Source organism: Leguminivora glycinivorella, chromosome 16 (genome assembly GCF_023078275.1).
Source record: "Leguminivora glycinivorella isolate SPB_JAAS2020 chromosome 16, LegGlyc_1.1, whole genome shotgun sequence".
NCBI classification, from domain to species: domain Eukaryota; kingdom Metazoa; phylum Arthropoda; class Insecta; order Lepidoptera; family Tortricidae; genus Leguminivora; species Leguminivora glycinivorella.
The window spans coordinates 6518136-6538604 of record NC_062986.1 but is presented as its reverse complement, the minus strand read 5'-3'; the positions used below and the strand labels follow the sequence as shown (position 1 = coordinate 6538604).

The following is a 20469-nucleotide window of genomic DNA, read 5'->3' as shown; positions in this document are numbered from 1 at the left end:
AAGCCATTATGAGTCATATGCTGTAATTTATTTTTGTTTGTTTCATAATATTTAGGCTTTCATATTTTTAGTAAATATAATAATACGCATATAAAAATATGTAAGCAACATATTTATATTAGTATTAATTTATATAGCGGGTGATTTTGTTGACAAAACAGCGTACACAAACCGTACCTTATTTCATAGACAACATATTTTTTACTGGCAATTCTGTTGATCGACGAACAAATGAAATACGGCAACGTCACGTACGTTAGTGAGTAGGGGAGATTACACAGCTCAATCTTTCGGCGTCTCCAATAATTCGTAAATTTTCTAATTGTAATTTTAATTCGTGATAATAATGGCAGACAATAGAAGGTAAGTGTATAATAATCTTTAAATTAAACTATTCCGTTGAAGTTTTTGTGTAATTCAACGGGATTCACATAGAAACCGATGTTCGGAAAATTGGCTTGTCATCATGTCTACTTGAATGAAAAACCAAATCATAGCATCAAATTTTGCAATTTCATGATTGTGTTATAGTATTTCTAAGAATAAATTTGTGTTTTGATGTGAAAAATATCAAATTTTCGGATGATGTTTGTGCTCAGTGGGGGTTATATTTTCGGTGGGCTGACTTAGCGTTGTTATATGCAGCCCGGATGATCTGTCGACCGCGATCCTGCGCCGCAAGGATAGGCCAAACCGCCTGATCGTCGAGGAATCCACCAGCGATGATAATTCAGTCGTCTCCCTCTCACAGGTAAGTTTCCTTTGTCTCCATTTTGTTTTTGGGGCATCATTATATTCGTTCTCCTAGACTTATAGACTAGTGACTACTTAAGCTCCCTATTCCTACAGTAACTCGTTTCCAATAAGTAGCCTGAACAATATTGGTGGTGTAAGAACTTAGGCCAAGTTTGTATAAACTTTCACTATGATTACCATGATAATTAAAAGTAGCATTTAATATTAGTTGCCATGAGCCACTAAAATGATCATATTGATCATTTTTATCTGTCATTTTGTGCAATAATTGAGGAATAACCATTTCAGCTCTTGAAAACAGTTACAACTCTTGAAGTCTTATCTATCATCATCAAATTTCTACCTGTCATGTAAGAGTGTTGCTACAAATGAAAATTATTTAAATGTTTTTTTGTTTATTTTGCTTGATTTAATGGAGTTTTAAGTTATTACTTTATCCACTTCAAGCTTTTAATGAAGACTTATAGGACCAAAAGTACTTAAATTTTTGTGTCCCTTTTAAAATATTAAATACACCTAGTTCAGAAAATAAAGTCATCTAAAAAATATAGCATCAGAAAAATATAGTACGAATATCACTTCACTTCCCAACTCAGGTTTCGCGCAATTTTATTCCGCCGAATGTTCATTTCCCAACTTATTTATTTATTATTCAAATAAGTTACACAGCATAACAGTAAAAAAAAGGTGAATTAAATTAAAAATTAAATAAAAAAGGGTGAAAAAAACTAAAAGTGCGAGCTTTCAAAAAGTAATAAAATAACTAAATAAGTAGCTCTAGGAATACCTACCTTCCTTCTTACGAAATACCTACCTTCTTCTTCTTAGGAATATCTACCTACCTTCTACCTTCTTACGAAATACGTAAGATGAAAACCTAACTACGAAATTCTTGAACGTAAAAATTTTGGTACTTAAACATAAAATTACTTGAATTCTGAACACAAGAAATATGACAAAATAAATTATTAATTATTATTCTCTTTATTGATTTCCATTATTAATTATTGGTAAAGTGTTGTCGCGTCGGGGGACCGCTCTCAATATTAGCGCGAGGGCAGACGTCGTTGACGGTTGTGTTTCCGATGCAGTCTTTAGAGTCTTATTTTAAGATTGGGTGTTGAAATTTTTGCTCAGCACTTATCTAGTTTGTTTGGTTATAAACATATACGTTACTTGTAATTCTAATACTTCCTTTGACATTTTGGTTGTATAGTTACATTGTTCATGTTCAGGTAGTTAGTTTAATGTATGTACCTAGTGAATTTTTTGTTAAACATTTATTAAGTTAGTTTAGCTGTGTAAATATTTAGTTTTTAAGTTTCAAGTTAGACAGGCAAAGAGCGGTCCCCCGACGCGACAACACTTTACCATTAATTAATAATGGAAATCAATAAAGAGAATAATAATTAATAATTTATTTTGTCATATTTCTTGTGTTTAAGAATTCAAGTAATTTTATGTTTAAGTACCAAAATTTTTACGTTCAAGAATTTCGTAGTTAGGTTTTCATCTTACGTATTTCGTAAGAAGGTAGAAGGTAGGTAGATATTCCTAAGAAGAAGAAGGTAGGTATTTCGTAAGAAGGAAGGTAGGTATTCCTAGAGCTACTTATTTAGTTATTTTATTACTTTTTGAAAGCTCGCACTTTTAGTTTTTTTCACCCTTTTTTATTTAATTTTTAATTTAATTCACCTTTTTTTTGTGTCGGGGGTTTTTTAAATTTATAATTTAAGGTTTTTATTTCTTTCTTTTTGTAGGGGGCTCTTTCTTTTGTCATATTTCTTATGTTTTGGAATTCAAGTACCGAATTGTATGTTAAGTACCTACTTACCTACATTTTTTACGTTCAAGATGTTCTAGAGGTAAGTGCATGCTGTTTTTATAAAAATACTAAAGTCACTATAAGCGTGCCGTTCAGATCTGAGGAGTTCCGTTCTGACCAACATCAGGGGCCCGTTTCTCGAAAGGTACAAGCCTTGTATTACAAGTGCGCGAACTGTCAAATCGTATGGGTTGTCATGGAAACACACTTGTAATACAAGGCTTGTACCTTTCGAGAAACAGGCCCCAGGAGTTCCACTGCACCAAATGTCACTGTTCTGGACGTAAGTGCATGCTGTTCTTATAAAAATACCAAAGTCACTATAAGCTTGCCGTTCAAATTTGAGGAGTTCCGTTCTGACCATCATCAGAAGTTCCAGTGCACCAAATGTCACTGTTCTGGACGTAAGGGCATGCTGATCTTATAAAAATACCAAAGTCACTATAAGCGTGCCGTTCAGATTTGAGGAGTTCCGTTCTGACCATCATCAGCAGTTCCACTGCACCAAATGTCACTGTTCCGTAAGTAAATGCATGCCATTCCTTTAAAAACACAAAAATCACCATATGTATGCCTTTCAGATTTGAGCAGTTCTCTCGATTTCTCCAGGATCCCATCATCAGAACTGGGTTCTGAGAAAAATGGGACCAATCTGTATTCATATACTATCAAAAAAAAAATTCAAAATCGGTCCAGTAGCGACGGAGATATCGAGGAACAAACATAAAAAATAAAATACAGACGAATTGAGAACCCCTTCCTTTGAGATTTGAGGCGGCGGTTAAAAATCAGCACCGATAGCATGGTCGCGCCAGGCCATCCTTTTCGCACTTACTAATAGTACGAATATCACAGAATATAATAGTACAAATACTGAAGGCTCACTCCTTTGATGTTCATAAAATGCCGCCATTCTAAATTCTTACCTACATTAACAAACAGACCGCACGCGAGCAGCCGACATAGAATTCTATTGCGCCGCGTGAAGGTCGTCAGGTCGTCACCAGTGAACGGGCCGCGGAATTCGCGGCCGCCGCCATATACATGTAGCGCGGCGATAGAATCGCAGAATGAGCCGCCCCTTTAGGCCTAGCACATGATTGCCGCGAGAGTATGTCGCCGCGAGATAGATGAGATCACACGTCTTTGTCGTAATTGTATTAATGACATAAGAACCGGTAGTCTATCTCGCGGTGACATACTCTCGCGGCAATCATGTGCTAACCCTGCTGGTTTTATCATTTATCGCGCGATCATGCTTGCCTCTGTAATCCATAATAAATAAATATTTTTTTTTGTGGCGGCGACCATCTTGGACCAGCGGCCATCACCTACAGCTACATATACATACAATCACGCCTGTGTCCCATGAAGGGGTAGGCAGAGCACATGAAACTACTCAGGTTTCAGTGCCACTGTTGGCAAATAAGGGGTTGAAAGAAAACGAAACTGTGACATTGCAGTGACAGGTTGCCAGCCTCTCGCCTACGCCACAATTTAACCCACATCCCACAGTCGCCTTCTCCCACGGGAAGAAAGGCCCTCACCTACAGCTAATATAAATAAAAAACACTCGACTAATTCACCTTTTATAAACAAAAAAATAAATCAAAATCGGTAGATCCGTTCAGGAGCTACGACACGATGCGATGCCACAGACAGACACACACATACACACACACACACACACACACACACACACACAGAGACAGATAGACACGTCAAACTTATAACACCTCATCGTTTTACGTCGAAACACAACTTTCTACGATAATTGGTCAAGTGCGAGTCGGATTTCGACTCTTCCATACAATTTAGTCATGAGCGCCTGATGGAATGTGATAGCAACGATTTCACAAAGAAATAGTAGAAGTTTAGTACATTTCGTACTTTCAAGACGTTATATCTCGGAAACGATAAGAGATAGACCAAAATGGACTTCAGATTTGGGCTTTCGGTGGCACGATAGTGCCACACGAATTTTATATTTTCGTATATATAGACATTTTTTTGGACCGATTTGGATTTATTTATTTATTTATTTAAACTTTATTGCACAAAAGAACAACTTAATGTACAAAAGGCGAACTTAATGCCATGAGGATTGGATAATTTTTTTTTTCAAAAAAATCTAACCCGGGTGTAAAATCTTTATTTTTTGAGCTAGAAGGCTGAAAAAAATAGTATTTAGGTGTTTTTGTAATACATTTCGGGCCGCTAAGAATCAGCCACATACCATTGTAATTTTTTTTTATTAAAAAAAAAACTAATTAAAATTTTGAATAACCTCCGACATAGTGGACCGATTACCATCAAACATGGCTAAGAACACTCCCGACTAATTCAGCTTTCAAACAAAAAAAACTAAATCAAAATCGGTTCATCCGTTCGAGAGCTACGATGCCACAGACAGACACACACACAGACAAACAGACAGACAGACAGACAGACAGACAGACAGACAGACAGACAGACAGACAGACAGACAGACAGACAGACAGACAGACACGTCAAACTTATAACACCCCGTTGTTTTTGCGTCGGGGGTTAAAAACTAAGGCACTGTGAAACTAAAAATAAAAAAAGAACAATATATATATCACATATTAAAAAATACAAAACAGGGAAGAAAAAAAAATACAATATTCTATTTAGGCGACGACGTAACAGCGTGGCTCCGTTGCGTCGTCTGACTCGGCGTAGGGTTCGGCAGGTTGCCCCGTAACCGCCGAAACACCACGCCCTTCGGCCAGAAGTCTGCGCTCGCGATGGTGTCCTGCAGCGGCCGCGGTACGCGTACTACAAACGAGCTGAAGTGCACGTAGTGGCGCGACTGCAGCTGGAACACCCTGAGCGAGTAGCCAGTTTTCTGGCGAACATACTCCACCACCTCATCGGCCCCGGCGGAGTAGTGCAGGCGCGACACGTAGAGCGCCTTACTCTCTTATTCTTTTACTCTTTTTTTTATTCGTACTCTTTATTGTTTTATTTGCCAAGCTCACATTTACCAACTTAACATTTGACCTTTTTTAAAAAAGCAAACTTTCATGTTGTCGAATGTTTTACTTAGCGTAATATAAAACTAGTTTATCTAGTATGTAATGTACCAAATGTTTTATTGAACACCAACAATATATATGGCGTATTTCAAAAAATATGCAATATTGAGTCTTCTATCACTTTCTAAATGTATTGACAGGTGTGAAATTTTTACTTACGTACCTATTAATATTCTTTTAATTTCAATAGTCACCTACTTACTTTTTTTACCAGACCCATATTTAAAAAAAATACCTATATTATAAGTACTTATATTTTTTATGAAATTTGACATTGTTTTAAAAACATTTTTACTTCAATGAAATCTAGACTTTTATAAAAATGCAAATGCGATTTTAATTTTAAACTAATTAAGGCAAAAATTTTGACCAAAAAACCAGTTTCGGTCCTAAAATAGTTCAACTTTGATGCTAAATATCACAGAATCATTGAGCTGTGAAGTAGATACCTAATTATGGGATGCTAGTTTGTTTACAGACGATTCTGTTAATATGATATGCTTCAGAAACTATCGTAATATTCATAATAGCAATGCATTCAAATCGAAGCTCATCGGAGTAGAGAATCCCCTTAAGAAATGTCGTTATTTAATATATCATGGAAAAAATACAAATGTTTGCAAACAACGGTGGCTTTATATGTAACTGCAATATTTGCAGGACAGAACAAAGTAATGAAATGTACAGTGAAGGTTAAATATGAAATATCTGGGCAACCGAGCTTCGCTCGGTTCTGTTTCGTATCCTTGACATGTGTCGCCATCTAGTTCAAAAATGAATAGTACCTACATCGAGCGAAAGAATTCTCAGCCTTAACAACACAACTACTCCACACGAGATGGCGCGCATTTCGCCACAAAAACTCAAATAGTGTATTTTCTATTCGTTTTAGCCTTGACCTGTGTCGCCATCTAGTGTTTGCAATAAATAGTACTTACATCGACCGAAAGAATTCTGTCTTAACAGTACAACTACTGCACACGAGATGGCGCGCGAAGAAAAACGCATGAAAACTCGAAAATTCGCGTTTTCCGGGACCTAAGGATAAGTTAGACCGATTTTTCACCCCCAAAAACCCCCACATAACAAATTTCTGCGAAATCGTTAGAGCGGTTTCCGAGATCGTCAGTGTAAATAAATATATATATAAATAAATAAATAAATAAATAAATAAATATACAAGAATTGCTCGTTTAAAAGTATAAGATAAAAGCGCGAGCGGAGCGAGCGCGAAATTTTTTTCATTATCAAAACGCCGCTCCTTGCGGTTTGACCCTAGTGTGAATTCGCCACTGGCATGGACCCCAAAAATATAGTACTTTTGCGTACTATATATGCTTCATCTAGAATATAGTACGCTGGGCCAAAATATAGTACAGTACTATATTATATAGTACGGTTGGCAACCCTAATCAGAAGTAACAAAGCATAAATTGTTCAAAATGATTTAAAATTATTTTTAATGTGTGCAGGCAGGCAAGCATGGTTGCGCGATAAATGATAAAACATCAGGCCGTCTCTATCGCACTTACAAATAGTGTGATAGGGATAGCCTGATGTTTTATCATTTCACTGCCAGATTTCATTGGTCAGCTATCAACTGGCCATAAAGTCAAGTTTACTATAGATAGTACATTGTTATTCCGTCATAACACAAATCAAATTGCGAGCAAAAATAAAACCGCCTTCGTTGTTGTTGTATGTCCTAAGGCACCCCATAGGTGCATAGGGCCTCCACAAGATCCTTCCACGCCTTTCTATCTTGAGCCACCGCCTTGGCCTCGTTCCAGCTCAGTCCATATTCCCTCAGCTCGTTCTCAACGCTCCGCCTCCAGGTGTGTACGGGGCGTTTGCGGGCCCTCTTTCCTCCTTGAGGCCGCCACTCAAACGCGATACTGGCGCTGTTGGTAGCTCCTCTTCGAAGGGTATGACCGATCCATCTCCATTTCCGCTGAGCCACTTCCTGGGCGATCGGAGGTTGTCGGCACATACTCCACAGATTCTCATTCCTTATAGTTTTCGGCCAGAGGATACGGAGGATCGACCGGAGGGACTTATTGACAAACACTTGAAGTTTGTGCGTCAGCCCCTTTGTCACTCTCCATGTCTCACAGCCGAAGAGAAGCACGGTCTTGACAATAGATTCGAAGAGGGAGATTTTCACGCGGCGAGTAAGCACGTTTGAATCCCAAACAGGCTTGAGTTGAGCAAATGCAGCTTTTGCCTTCTTAATTCTGCTCTCGACGTCATCGTCTGCACCTCCCTGACACGACAGTGTACTGCCGAGGTACACAAACTTGGAGACTGATTCAAGGCGGTCGTTTTTGAGCAACAAAGGTTCCTTACAAGCTGATTGTACTCGCATATTGACAGTCTTCCGTCGGTTGATTCGCAGGCCCATGGCTTCAGCTTCCTCTTGAAGACTCTCAAGTTTCGCTTTTAGGTGGGCTAAAGATGGCGAAATCAGCACGATGTCATCGGCGTAATCAAGATCTTCCAGTACCTTTGTATGCCAGGAAATGCCTCTTGGCGTTTTGACCACTCTTCTCATGACGTCGTCGAGCAGAATTATAAATAGCAGTGGAGACAGGAGGCATCCCTGCTTCACACCGGCACTTATTTGTATAGGCGCTCCCATTTCCTTTTCATGTATCACCCTACATGTGCTCCCCTCGTACAGGGAGCGGATGATGCGGATGACACACTCGGGTATGCCCCTGCGACGAAGGCTGGACCACAGCGCGCTCCACTTCACGGTATCGAAGGCTTTTTCAAAGTCCACAAAGGCGAGGAACAACTCCGACTGCCATTCGACACTCTGTTCGATCAGGATGCGTAGGGTATTGGTGTGGTCTGTGCAGGAGCGACCAGGGCGAAAACCTGCTTGCTCGTCCCTCAGCGTCTCTGCCACTCTTGGAGCAATGCGATTGAGCAGTATCTTTGCTAAAACTTTTGCGGCTGTGGGCAGGAGCGTTATGCCGCGCCAGTTATCGCATTGCGATAGATCACCCTTCTTTGGGACTTTCACCAAGAGTCCCTGCTTCCACTCATCGGGTACTCGTCCAGCTTCCCAGATACGGGTCAGTAGAGGATACAGTAGAGTTGCAGATGTCCCAGGATCGACCTTCAACATGTCCACGTGGATGCTATCAATGCCCGGCGCTCTCCCCGGTTTCAGGGACTTCACCGCCATCAAAACTTCTGCAAAGGACGGTGGAGCCGTTGGCACATCCAGTAGCTCGTCTGGGAGATCATTACTGGTATGCTGGGTGTCAGGGGATTGGGCTTGCTCCAGCAGGCTCGAGAAGTGTTCGGTCCACCTTTGCAGCTGCTCGCTTGAGGTGCACAGGAGACTGCCGTCTTTACCTTTCAGCGGTTTCTTTGCTGTACGTGCCCGACGGCCGCTGAGGCGGCGCGTTACGTCGTACAGCTCGCGCATGTCGCTGCGGCGTGCGGCGGTATTTGCGCGCTCCGCCAGCTCGTCTGCGGCTCGGCGGCGGTCTCTGCGCGCGAATTTCCTGATCCTCGAACGGAGGGTGCTGTACCGTTCTCGGAGACTGAACGTTTCTGGCTCTGTAGAAGATTGCAGCAGGAGATTAATTTGGTGCCTATCTTCTATAAGCTGCCATAGATCTGCTGACATCCAGCTCTCCCTGATCGGCTTCGTGTACCCGAGCACCTCTTCACCGGCTCTCGTATAGGCGGTGCGGATACGGCTCCAAGTTTCGTCCAACTGCTCATCTTCAAGTTCCTCTAGAAGTTCGTACTGACTCCTGAGACATAGGCGAAATTTCTCCCGCGATTCAGGGTTCCGGAGTTTGCGTACATCGAAACTTCTAGAGATCTTCTCGGACTTGCGGCGGGGGACCGCCAATTTTAGCCGCACTTCAGCAACAACAAGATGGTGATCGCTGTCCACGTGGGCTCCACGCCGGTTCCGCACGTCCAGTAATGAGGACCTCCAGGTATGGCTGATCGCAACATGGTCAATTTGGTTACGCGTTACACCGTCGGGGGAATTCCAAGTAGTCTTATGGCACTCCTTGTGTTTAAATAGTGTACCACCCACTACGAGGCTTCTAGCGGAACACAACTCGCCGAAAAGTTCTCCGTTCTCGTTCATGTTTCCGGTGGCTCCATGTATACCCATGTAATGTTCTCTGCCATCATTGTCGCTGCCTAACTTCGCGTTGAAGTCGCCCATCAAGATCACGATGTCCTGCTTGCGAACACTTCTGAGTGTGGTCTCAAGTTGGTCATAGAAGGCGGTTTTTGACTCGTCTGTGGCTTCATTCGTTGGAGCGTAACACTGTACGACGCTGATCTTACGGGCCCTAGAGTCAAATCGCGCTAACATGATGCGTTCCGAAATCGGCTTCCAGCTTAACAGGCTTTTCTTAGCACCGCGGCTGAGGAGAAGACCAACTCCATATTCCCGGCGTGCGCCTTCGTCTTCCTTGCCGCTAAACAGTAGTGTAGTGCCAAAATCTGCCTCCACTTCTCCAAATCCGTTCCACCTCGTCTCGCTCAATCCTAGGATATGAATGCTGTAATCACTCATGACTTTAGCTACCTGAGGCAGCCTTTCAGGTCGAGTCATGGTTCTGACATTCCAGCATCCTATCCGTGTCCGTTGTTTCATGCCAAGGGTTGTCGTAAAAAGGGGGGTCCGGTTATTTTTCTCTTGTGTAGGTTTCATAATCAGTTGTGTTTTAAGAGCGTGCAGGTGATTAGCCCACAGCGCCCCGATCACGATGATGGGGCTGCCATCTTTGCGTCCGTGCCCGCAGAGCCAGGCTTTAAGGGGTTACCCCAAGGCTTCTGGTAGCCTAAGCGTTTTTCTGTCAGGGTTGTCTCCCTTAGCTAAGTATTCGGTTTTACGGCGCCAAATGCTCGCCTTCGCCCTGCATACTCAGCTATTTTGGTCCCAGGGTATATTTATAATGGAGCAAAGCCTGCTAGCGAACCAAAACATTGCCCAGGAGGGACGGCAGGGACGTGTATGCAGGACTTAATTGGTGTGCGGAACTTAGGTCTAACTTTGCATACTTAAACCTACGCAAACTGGCAAACTCAGTATTTTGTTTCAGGAACTTCACCGCCTAGCACAGTAAAGCCCACCGAGGCCTATCTAACACCAATTCAAACCCCTCCCAGGCTGGTACCGACTCCAAAAATAATTGATTTGTTTATAATTTGGATGTTTAGCTTATTGCAATACGATAAGAAATCTGAATTGAAAGGTTTATTATTTTTGGCTTTTTAGTTTCTCCGTGTTTTGTAACGCGCTTATTTTTGAAGGCGGTTTTATTTTTTGTTAAAAAGTTTATTTATTTGTTGATTTTTAGTGGTTCCTAGTGATATTATATGTATCAGTCCGAATACATGTACAGTAGTGAAAGAATTATCCTTAAACTCCTAACCATTGAGGAGTTGACCTTCCATCATCAGCTCAGCCACATAAAATTATTACCATCAGACGTAAATACTGGTGTACCTTTGAAAAATAGACTAAAAACATTACATGTGCCTATAACATTTGAAGAGTTCCCTCGATTTCTCCAGGATCCCATCATCAGACCCTGACTTGGTGCCAATGGGACCATCTCGGGGTTATACCGGTTCGATCAAAAAAAAAATTTTGAAAATCGGTCCACGATTCTCGGAGATATCGAATAACATACATACAAAAAAAAAAAAAAAAAACATTCAGTCGAATTGAGAACCTCCTCCTTTTTTGAAGTCGGTTAATTACCAAAAGTAATTACACAATGTCATAAGTTGTTGCAAAATTAAATTTAAAATAATAAGTTATTTTCAGGGCTCCGTGTCTTGAATGAAACAATAACTTGTGTTTTTAAATTAAAACGGGACTTAATCGCGTGAAACTTACGTTTATATTTTATACTTATATTTACAGCAGTTCTGAACACAATTAATATCATGGGCATAAAAGCATGTTCACATATTTTTTGATTTACACAATCACACAATGACAGTGTGAATTTGAAATTGTATGAGACTGTAAAAACGTTGATTAAGCCAGATAACAACCATCAACTCTATGTTGGGAATGTCCCAGATAGATAATCTTTACTAGTATAGTGTCATCTCAACATTCTTAGTAGTTATGTTCACACATAAAATGCAGTGCTATACTGAAGAACATATACACATAATTGAAACCAAGCTTACAATTGTCACAATCCACATATTACAGTAAAGTCAGCGTCAAATACTTGGGAATAGATATAAACCCTTTTTTGTGTTTTAGAAGTGAAGAAGTATATGTGTACGTACACACTTCTAGACTCCAGTAATAGTACATTACATCAGAGGCCGGGAAAATGAGGATTTCCGGCCAAGTGGGCATATACGGCCGAGCGAGCGTGCGAGCGAGGCCGGATAGGGATACGAGGCCGGGAATCCGTTTTCACGCCGAGGCATGTACAGTGCTTTTCTCAAACATACAATGAAATAAATAAAAAATGCTCTAAAGGACAATATTTTATAAAAAAAAGTTACTTTGCAGGCCTAGGCCTAAAAAATAATATGAAATCCCTTTACAGTCCTCTCGAGTTGTTGCGCCCAAAAAGCGATACTTCCCAGCCCATTTTAAGGAACGTAAAGACAATATTTCATTGCATGTTTGAGAAAAATCTATTTCATCCTGACAGCGTCACATCAAGCAAGCCTCTTTTCAGATAATTTTAGGATTGTCAATTAATAATATATTCGCTTAACAGGCAAAAATGGAGCAGCTCCAGCTGTTCAGAGGTGACACCGTGCTCCTCAAAGGCAAGCGGCGCAAGGAGACCGTCTGCATCGTACTGTCAGATGAGAACTGTCCTGATGAGAAGATCCGCATGAACCGTGTGGTCCGGAACAATCTGCGTGTGAGGCTGTCAGATGTGGTGTCTATCGCACCATGCCCGTCTGTCAAGTATGGCAAGCGGGTGCATATACTGCCTATTGATGACTCTGTCGAGGGATTGACTGGGTAAGTGTTTATTTAATTAAAGGAATATGTTACGGATTGAGCAGGCAACTGTGGGTCAGGATGCGACCTTCAGTCTGGATCTACTTCATTGTTAGCTAAACATTAAAACACAGAATATATAATAGTACAAGTACAGAAGGCCCACTGCTTTGATGTTCACGAAATGCCGCCTTTTAAATGCCTACAAAATTCTAACAAAGAAATGAGCCGCACGTGCGCAGCGTCGGACGATAGGGTTGCCTATGGATTAAAACATTTTAAAACGAATTAATACTCAGATAACAGTATTCATATTTTTTATTTAAGTCCCAACATCACAAGCCTTATTGAACTTTTCCGTGGGGCTTAATCAATAGTAGATCTGTGTAAGATTCTCCTATTTTATTCATGATGTCTATTTAACTAAGCATTAGCCATTCACACGCGGATATCGCATATAAAACTTAAAAAAAAACTCGCAACGTAAAGTAACAATAGAAAGTGCAAACGTGCGTTCCGTGAAAACGCGCGCCACCCCTGATTAGGCCGCGAACTCGCGGCCGCCAGCATGTACTTGTAGCGCGGCGATAAAATCGCGGAGTGAGCCGCCCCTGATTAAAATGGCAAATTGGTACTGTGGTACGCTCACGGACGTTGACTAGCTCATTTTATAATGGACACTTCATAGCTTAACTATAAAATAACGAAATAATTGTGACATATAATAATTGTGTCATAAAGGCTTCACAAATAAAGCCCTGTGTATGTGTGGTATGTCAGTGTGAGGAAGACATTGAGCTGAATGATAACAAAGCTCATTGCAGATATTGGGACTATATATGTCCGTGTTTTTCATGTAAGCTGGATTATTAGTAAGGATTTGTTTTGGTCTTTTATAAATGTTTATTATTTTTTACATACTTATCTCAACCTTTGTTCCCCAGAAATCTCTTCGAGGTGTACCTGAAGCCGTATTTCATGGAGGCGTACCGCCCCATCCACCGCGACGACACTTTCATGGTCCGCGGAGGCATGCGCGCCGTCGAGTTCAAGGTGGTCGAGACTGACCCTTCGCCTTACTGCATTGTGGCTTCCGACACTGTCATACATTGCGAGGGAGAGCCTATCAAGCGAGAGGTAAGCAACTAGTCCCACCGATAACTGTAATGACAGGTTCATGGTACGTTGTGGTATGTCTGCTGTCGAGTTCAAGGTGGTCGAGACTGACCCCTCGCCTTACTGCATCGTGGCTTCCGACTCCGTCGTACATTGCGAGGGAGAGCCTATCAAGCGAGAGGTAAGCAACTAGTCCCACCGATAACTGTAATGACAGGTTCATGGTACGTTGTGGTATGTCTGCTGTCGAGTTCAAGGTGGTTGAGACTGACCCCTCGCCTTACTGCATCGTGGCTTCCGACACCGTCATACATTGCGAGGGAGAGCCTATCAAGCGAGAGGTAAGCAACTAGTCCCACCGATAACTGTAATGACAGGTTCATGGTACGTTGTGGTATGTCTGCTGTCGAGTTCAAGGTGGTCGAGACTGACTCCTCGCCTTACTGCATCGTGGCTTCCGACACCATCTTACATTGCGAGGGAGAGCCTATCAAGCGAGAGGTAAGAGCGTTTAGCCATCCATCCATTTACCCACAGACAACTTTGAAGACACGTTCATAGTTGCGAGCGGTCGAGTTCCAGGTCTGACAGACCCTTTGCCTTACTGCATCGTGGCTTCCGACTCCCTCATACATTGCGAGGGAGAGCCTATCAAGCGAGAGGTAAGCAACTAGTCCCACCGATAACTGTAATGACAGGTTCATGGTACGTTGTGGTATGTCTGCTGTCGAGTTCAAGGTGGTCGAGACTGACCCCTCGCCTTACTGCATCGTGGCTTCCGACTCCGTCGTACATTGCGAGGGAGAGCCTATCAAGCGAGAGGTAAGAGCGTTTAGCCATCCATCCAGCCAAGTCCATCCATTCACCCGCAGACAACTTTGAAGACACGTTCATAGTTGCGAGCGGTCCAGTTCCACAGACAGACCCTTACTGCATCGTGGCTTCCGACTTCGTCGTACATTGCGAGGGAGAGCCTATCAAGCGAGAGGTAAGCAACTAGTCCCACAGATAACTACGATGTTATGATTTATTTTTTGCCCGCGGCTTCGCTCGAGTTAAATTCGAAAATTGCCGAATTCTCCATATAAACCATTTTGTATGGAGAATTCGGCTATTTTAGTTCTATTTTTTTACGTAAGTAGGGATTTGAAAGAGACAAATAGTAGCCTATGTCACTCTCCATGCCTTCAACTATCTCCACTCAAAAAATCACGTCAATTTGTCGCTCCGTTTTGCCTTGAAAGACAGACAAATAAACAGAGACACATTCTCCCATTTATAATATTAGTATGGATTATTTTACTGGTTACAGTGGTTACCCCTGGTTACCCGGTGGTTCTTGGTCACAGAACTCATCCCAGTTGAAAAGTACAATAATAACTTTGAATTTTTCATGAAGCCTTATTCGTGTCGACGGCGGTAGTACAAAGTTATAAGAAGATTTGTCTTACCAGACTTCGGCTAAATGAGCTGGATATTGTCTTTTCGCATATATGGACTACGGCAGTTAAAGGGTTAATAGTGGTTTCGGATAGGTAGATGTAGTGTAGGGACGTCCGGCCGGAAGTAGGCGGGCTGTCGATCACTTGTAGTGTTCATTCAGCCTTCAGCCCATTTGGATAGGTAAGACCTGGCATCAGTTCCTACTGTTCGCATAGGGGCATTTTGAGAATTTGGGACCCCACAATTAGCGTAAGTTTCTCAAATTCTGAAAATACCCATAGATTCAAACTAATCACATTGCATGACATTCAACTTAAGCATCTGGTCTCCCGCGATACAGGTCTAGCCTAGTGCGGGGACTAATGAGGTATCAGTAAACCAACTAAGCTATGCACGTAGGTAATTGTAAGCTATGTAAGAATGCATCTCATTTGTGTCTTTTTGTGCAATAAACATTTTTTATCTTTTATCTTTATCTTTTTAGGGTTCCGTAGTCAACTAGGAACCCTTATAGTTTCGCCATGTCTGTCTGTCCGTCCGTCCGTCCGTCCGTCCGTCCGCGGATAATCTCAGTAACCGTAAGCACTAGAAAGCTGAAATTTAGTACAAGTATGTATATCAATCACGCCAACAAAGTGCAAAAATAAAAAATTGAAAAAAATGTTTTATTAGGGTACCCCTCCTACATGTAAAGTGGGGGTTGATTTTTTTTTTCATTCCAACCCCAACGTATGATATATTGTTGGATAGGTATTTAAAAATGAATAAGGGTTTACTAAGATTGTTTTTTGATGATATTAATATTTTCGGAAATAATCGCTCCTAAAGGAAAAACAAGTGCGTCCCCCCCCCTCTAACTTTTGAACCATATGTTTAAAAAATATGAAAAAAATCACAAAAGTAGAACTTTATAAACACTTTCTAGGAAAATTGTTTTGAACTTGATAGGTTCAGTAGTTTTTGAGAGAAATACGGAAAACTACGGAACCCTACACTGAGCGTGGCCCGACACGCTCTTGGCCGGTTTTTTAATCTGTTTTCGTTGTTTTTACGTCTTGTATAAAATGTTACAGTACTTTTTGCGGCAGCCGTCCAAAGGTCAGCTGTAGAACATGTTTTGTAAACATCGTGTATTTTTGCATTGATAGCAACAGTTAAAGAATAGATTTAGCTAAAATTTGTTTTTCAGTGATACAAAACAGCTCAATCTTTACTTTTTACGAGTCATAGAATTTTAATGTCATCAATTTGAAGATCATATTTGTTCATGTCGTTAAGTCTGATATAAAATTCATTTCCTTATTTTTAGTGCATAAAGACGCTCTGACATTGTTTGAACTAGCATGACAAATACGAACGCTTTCAAGAAAATGTTGGAAATATGATGGAGAACTATTATGCATTTGACGACCGGTCTGGCGCAGTCGGTAGTGACCCTGCCTGCTACGCCGCGGTCCCGGGTTCGAATCCCGGTAAGGGCATTTATTTGTGTGATGAGCACAGATATTTGTTCCTGAGTCATGGATGTTTTTGATGTATACAAGTATTTATATATATCGTTGTCTGAGTACCCACAACACAAGCCTTCTTGAGCTTACCGTGGGCCTCAGTCAATCTGTGTAAGAATGTCCTATAATATTTATTTATTATTTATTTATTTATTCATTACATCTGTACGGTCAAGTTCACAAACATCTTCACAAGCCAAGATTTACATGTCTCTAAGAAACTAACAATAAGGTTCTGTTTAAATACATTTGGTATGTTGGTTTGTAAAGACGTTTGTGAACTCAATTGAACATCATAAATATCATCTATACTATACCTACTAATATTATAAATGGGAAAGTGTGTGTGTCTGTTTGTTTGTCCGTCTTTCGCGGCAAAACGGAGCGACGAATTGACGTGATTTTTTAAGTGGAGATAGTTGAAGGGATGGAGAGTGACATAGGCTACTTGTCTCTTTCTAACGCGAGCGAAGCCGCGGGCAATAGCTAGTAATGTATAAATGTACATTGGGTGCAGAGAGAACGGATAAGTAATCTTTAAACAGTCAGACCATTGTTGCAGTTAGTCAGAAACGCGTTCATAGTAATTGCCCCTGCATATAAATAACTGTTACTCGGTACTTCGTAACAATCAGCTAACGTTTACACGACAATCTATCGCACTTTATCGCGGTCACGGCGATTTGATTATTCGCAAGAACTACGGTAGTGTACTATACTAAACTTATATATAAATACATATACCCCCTTATTAATAAACGTTCACTAAAGTTATCACGCCGATAAAAATAGTTTGTCTCTTTCCGACGTATTGGTGTGCTAGAAAGGGACAAACGATTTTTATCGGCTTGTTAACTTTAGGAGATTAGAATGTAGTTCAATGAACTGTTCTGGTCCTCTGTTTGTGATTCTGATTATTGATGGGCCGACGGAAACGTCGAAATTCGCGAAATTTTCAAAGTAAAATTCTGAAACATTCCTAATTTTTGTATAGAGATTGAAACTTTCTTTTTCATAAATTTGTTCTATTTGAAATTTCCAAGAACATTTCAATTTTTTTTTTATGTATTCGCAACATGCACATCAGTATTTGTGATCCAGGTAATAGGGAACTAGACTGTAGTTAAAATAAAATATTTTATACCGTGCACGAAATAAAGCATCAGATAATTATAAGAAAAACATGGACAGAAGTTATTTTTAAATCCAATTTCTATTTAATAAGTCACGTAGAAATGTATAAAGTAACTGTGTTGACCGTGACGTCACTCAATTCGATTTCATATAAATTCCATATTAGCAAGTCGTTCAAATTCGTTTTGACAGTTCTTAAAAAGAAGCTGATTTGACTAGGAGGCAAGTAGCCTATTGTTGATTAGTGCCTTAAATATCGCAATACTAAACATAGAGAATACATTTAGAACTCAGTAATTTTCAGGTCTTCTATTTGTGATACTAGGAATAGTGCCTTAAATATAGCGACCTATATTTCTAAGATCGATAGTTAGAGTTACCCATTGAGGTTGGCAACTAAAATTGTAACAAGAACAATTTACCTGTATCTCATGGGATATGAAGATTCAATGCTTTACAACATACATACAGACTATATTAACTAGGTATTTCTAACTTGAAAAAAATACTCATCAAGACTAAACACACTGAATAAAAATGCAGTTATTCTGTAAGGACAAGTTGATTTGTATTAGGACATTTATTTCGGTTTACAGTCATTTAACGCACACAAACGCATTATAAAGACAAGTTTATAATTATATTATACGATTTTTTACACAAGTTTATTATTTTTTACCTAAGTTACTGAAACCCCAGTTCAGTTACCTATGTTCAAATGGCCTATTCGCGGATTAGCAAAGAAATGTTCTAGTTTTGATTGAATAACATGGATTTCCGCAAAGTAACGATTATTTCATTCCATCGATTATTTTCATTTAATCATCATTCAATACTAAACACTATTAAGTGGTTACTTTGTGGAAGTCTCATAGAAATTAATTTCATGAATTACTTTAAATAAAATGAAGTCTCTCGCTCCCCCAAGTGCCTGTCACTCAGAATTGTAAATATAACTTGAATTTATTCTTATTCTTATATTCTAACCTTTACTTCTGAGAATTAACAATGTACAGTCGACTAGAAAGAGATGTATACACTTTTTCACTTTATTGCATTGTAAATTGTAATAAGGTGAAAAACTGGATAAATACATATCTTTGTAGTAATGTCAAATATGACTAGTTTACGAGAAATTATTTTTTGAAATTTAGGGTAAATGTACCCGAAAATTGACTAAAACTCAAAATATCCTGAGAACGGTATCGATTATCAAAAAACACTTTTAAGAGAACTTATAGAACTACCAATATACTATCGTATGGAATAATCAGCACGGACCTTACATCATTCATATCGGTATTAGAACCAAATTAGTCATTTTCGATTTTGATTTTTTTTCTCGAAAGTTCCTGTATATTAGCATTTCTATTATTTTTTTACTGAAAGGTGATTAGCTTCCCTATATGCTATAATTATTGCATTAAGCAATTCCATAGGATCTAGAAATTATGGTGTGCTTAAATACTCTATGGGGATTTTATATGGGACGTTTAAACACACCATAATTTCTAGATCCTATGGAATTGCTTAATGAAATAATTATGGCATATAGGGAAGCTAATTAGCTTTCAGTAAAAAAATAAAAAAAATGCTAATATACAGGAACTTTCGAGAAAAAAAATCAAAATCGAATATGACTAATTTGGTTCTAATACCGATATGAATGATGTTAGGTCCGTGCTGATTATTCCATACGATAGTATATTGGTAGTTCTATAAGTTCTCTTAAAAGTGTTTTTTGATAATCGATACCGTTATCAGAATATTTTGAGTTTTAGTCAATTTTCGGGTACATTTGCCCTAAATTTCAAAAAATAATTTCTCGTAAACTAGTCATATTTGACATTCGGGAGTTTTAGTCGTAGCATTGTTTTGGTCTAGGCTACCGGTTTTTACAATAAAAAGACCATGGTCAAAAATGAGGTCTGATCCCACACTGTGGTATGTAAGATAGATGCCTGTCTCATTTAAATTTAAAAATATATGTTCAATCTTGAGATAGAAAATTAAAATTACTTCACTATTTAATTTCTACTTACAACTTGGGTCGTATATAGGGCTTCCAAATACCGGACCTTATCCAATACCGGTATTCATTCCGGGATCCCGGTATTGAAATCGGGAAAATATAAAAACCAAGTAATTTGCTTAAAATAACAAATTTTATTCAAAATATCGTTTGTTAGTTTTCATGCGTGTTATACTATAGCGGAATCTTGCCAATCCGACTTACAAATGGGTCAAATCGATTACATTTCCAACTTAAAAAGTTTCGATATCAACCCAAAACGGTTCGCAAACTTATGTGGCCAAGTCGGTTCAACTTTTATTGTTTTTAAGTATACATAGTTCAAAGGGCTACGCCCTGTGCTCTTTATTTTTGTTATGCGTGGGACTGAGGACGCAGTATAAAAGCAAGCGGGAAAGAGCGCCAGATCTCTACTCAGGTGATTCTGTAAGTTAGATATCGCCGCCAGATCGGACATTTTGCAAGAAGACGCGGCTATAGCAAACCATGTTTTCTGCCAAATCGATCTCTTTAAGCTCGTGCGGAATAAAACCTTTTACATTTTAATAATAACAGTCCATCTATAACAGACGATTCAAGCAGCATCCTTGCGACACTTACGTTCGTGGCTCTATACT

The 20469-nt window shown here is 39.8% G+C and overlaps 1 protein-coding gene across 4 annotated transcripts in view; it reads left to right on the top strand.

Moving 5' to 3' along the window:
• Window positions 1-229: 229 nt before the first annotated feature.
• Window positions 230-20469, top strand: part of LOC125235027 (transitional endoplasmic reticulum ATPase TER94) — a 33402-nt gene continuing 13162 nt past the window's right edge. The window contains exons 1-4 of one of the 4 annotated variants that reach the window (XM_048141487.1): window positions 230-363; window positions 646-751; window positions 12387-12640; window positions 13564-13756. In XM_048141487.1, coding sequence (XP_047997444.1) covers window positions 347-363; window positions 646-751; window positions 12387-12640; window positions 13564-13756 — 570 coding nt within the window. In that variant the 5' untranslated portion in view covers window positions 230-346. Of the gene's footprint in view, window positions 364-645; window positions 752-12386; window positions 12641-13563; window positions 13757-13983; window positions 14077-14368; window positions 14398-14611; window positions 14724-20469 lie in introns of those variants that run through there. The other 3 variants (XM_048141489.1, XM_048141490.1, XM_048141488.1) reach the window with 3 other exon arrangements.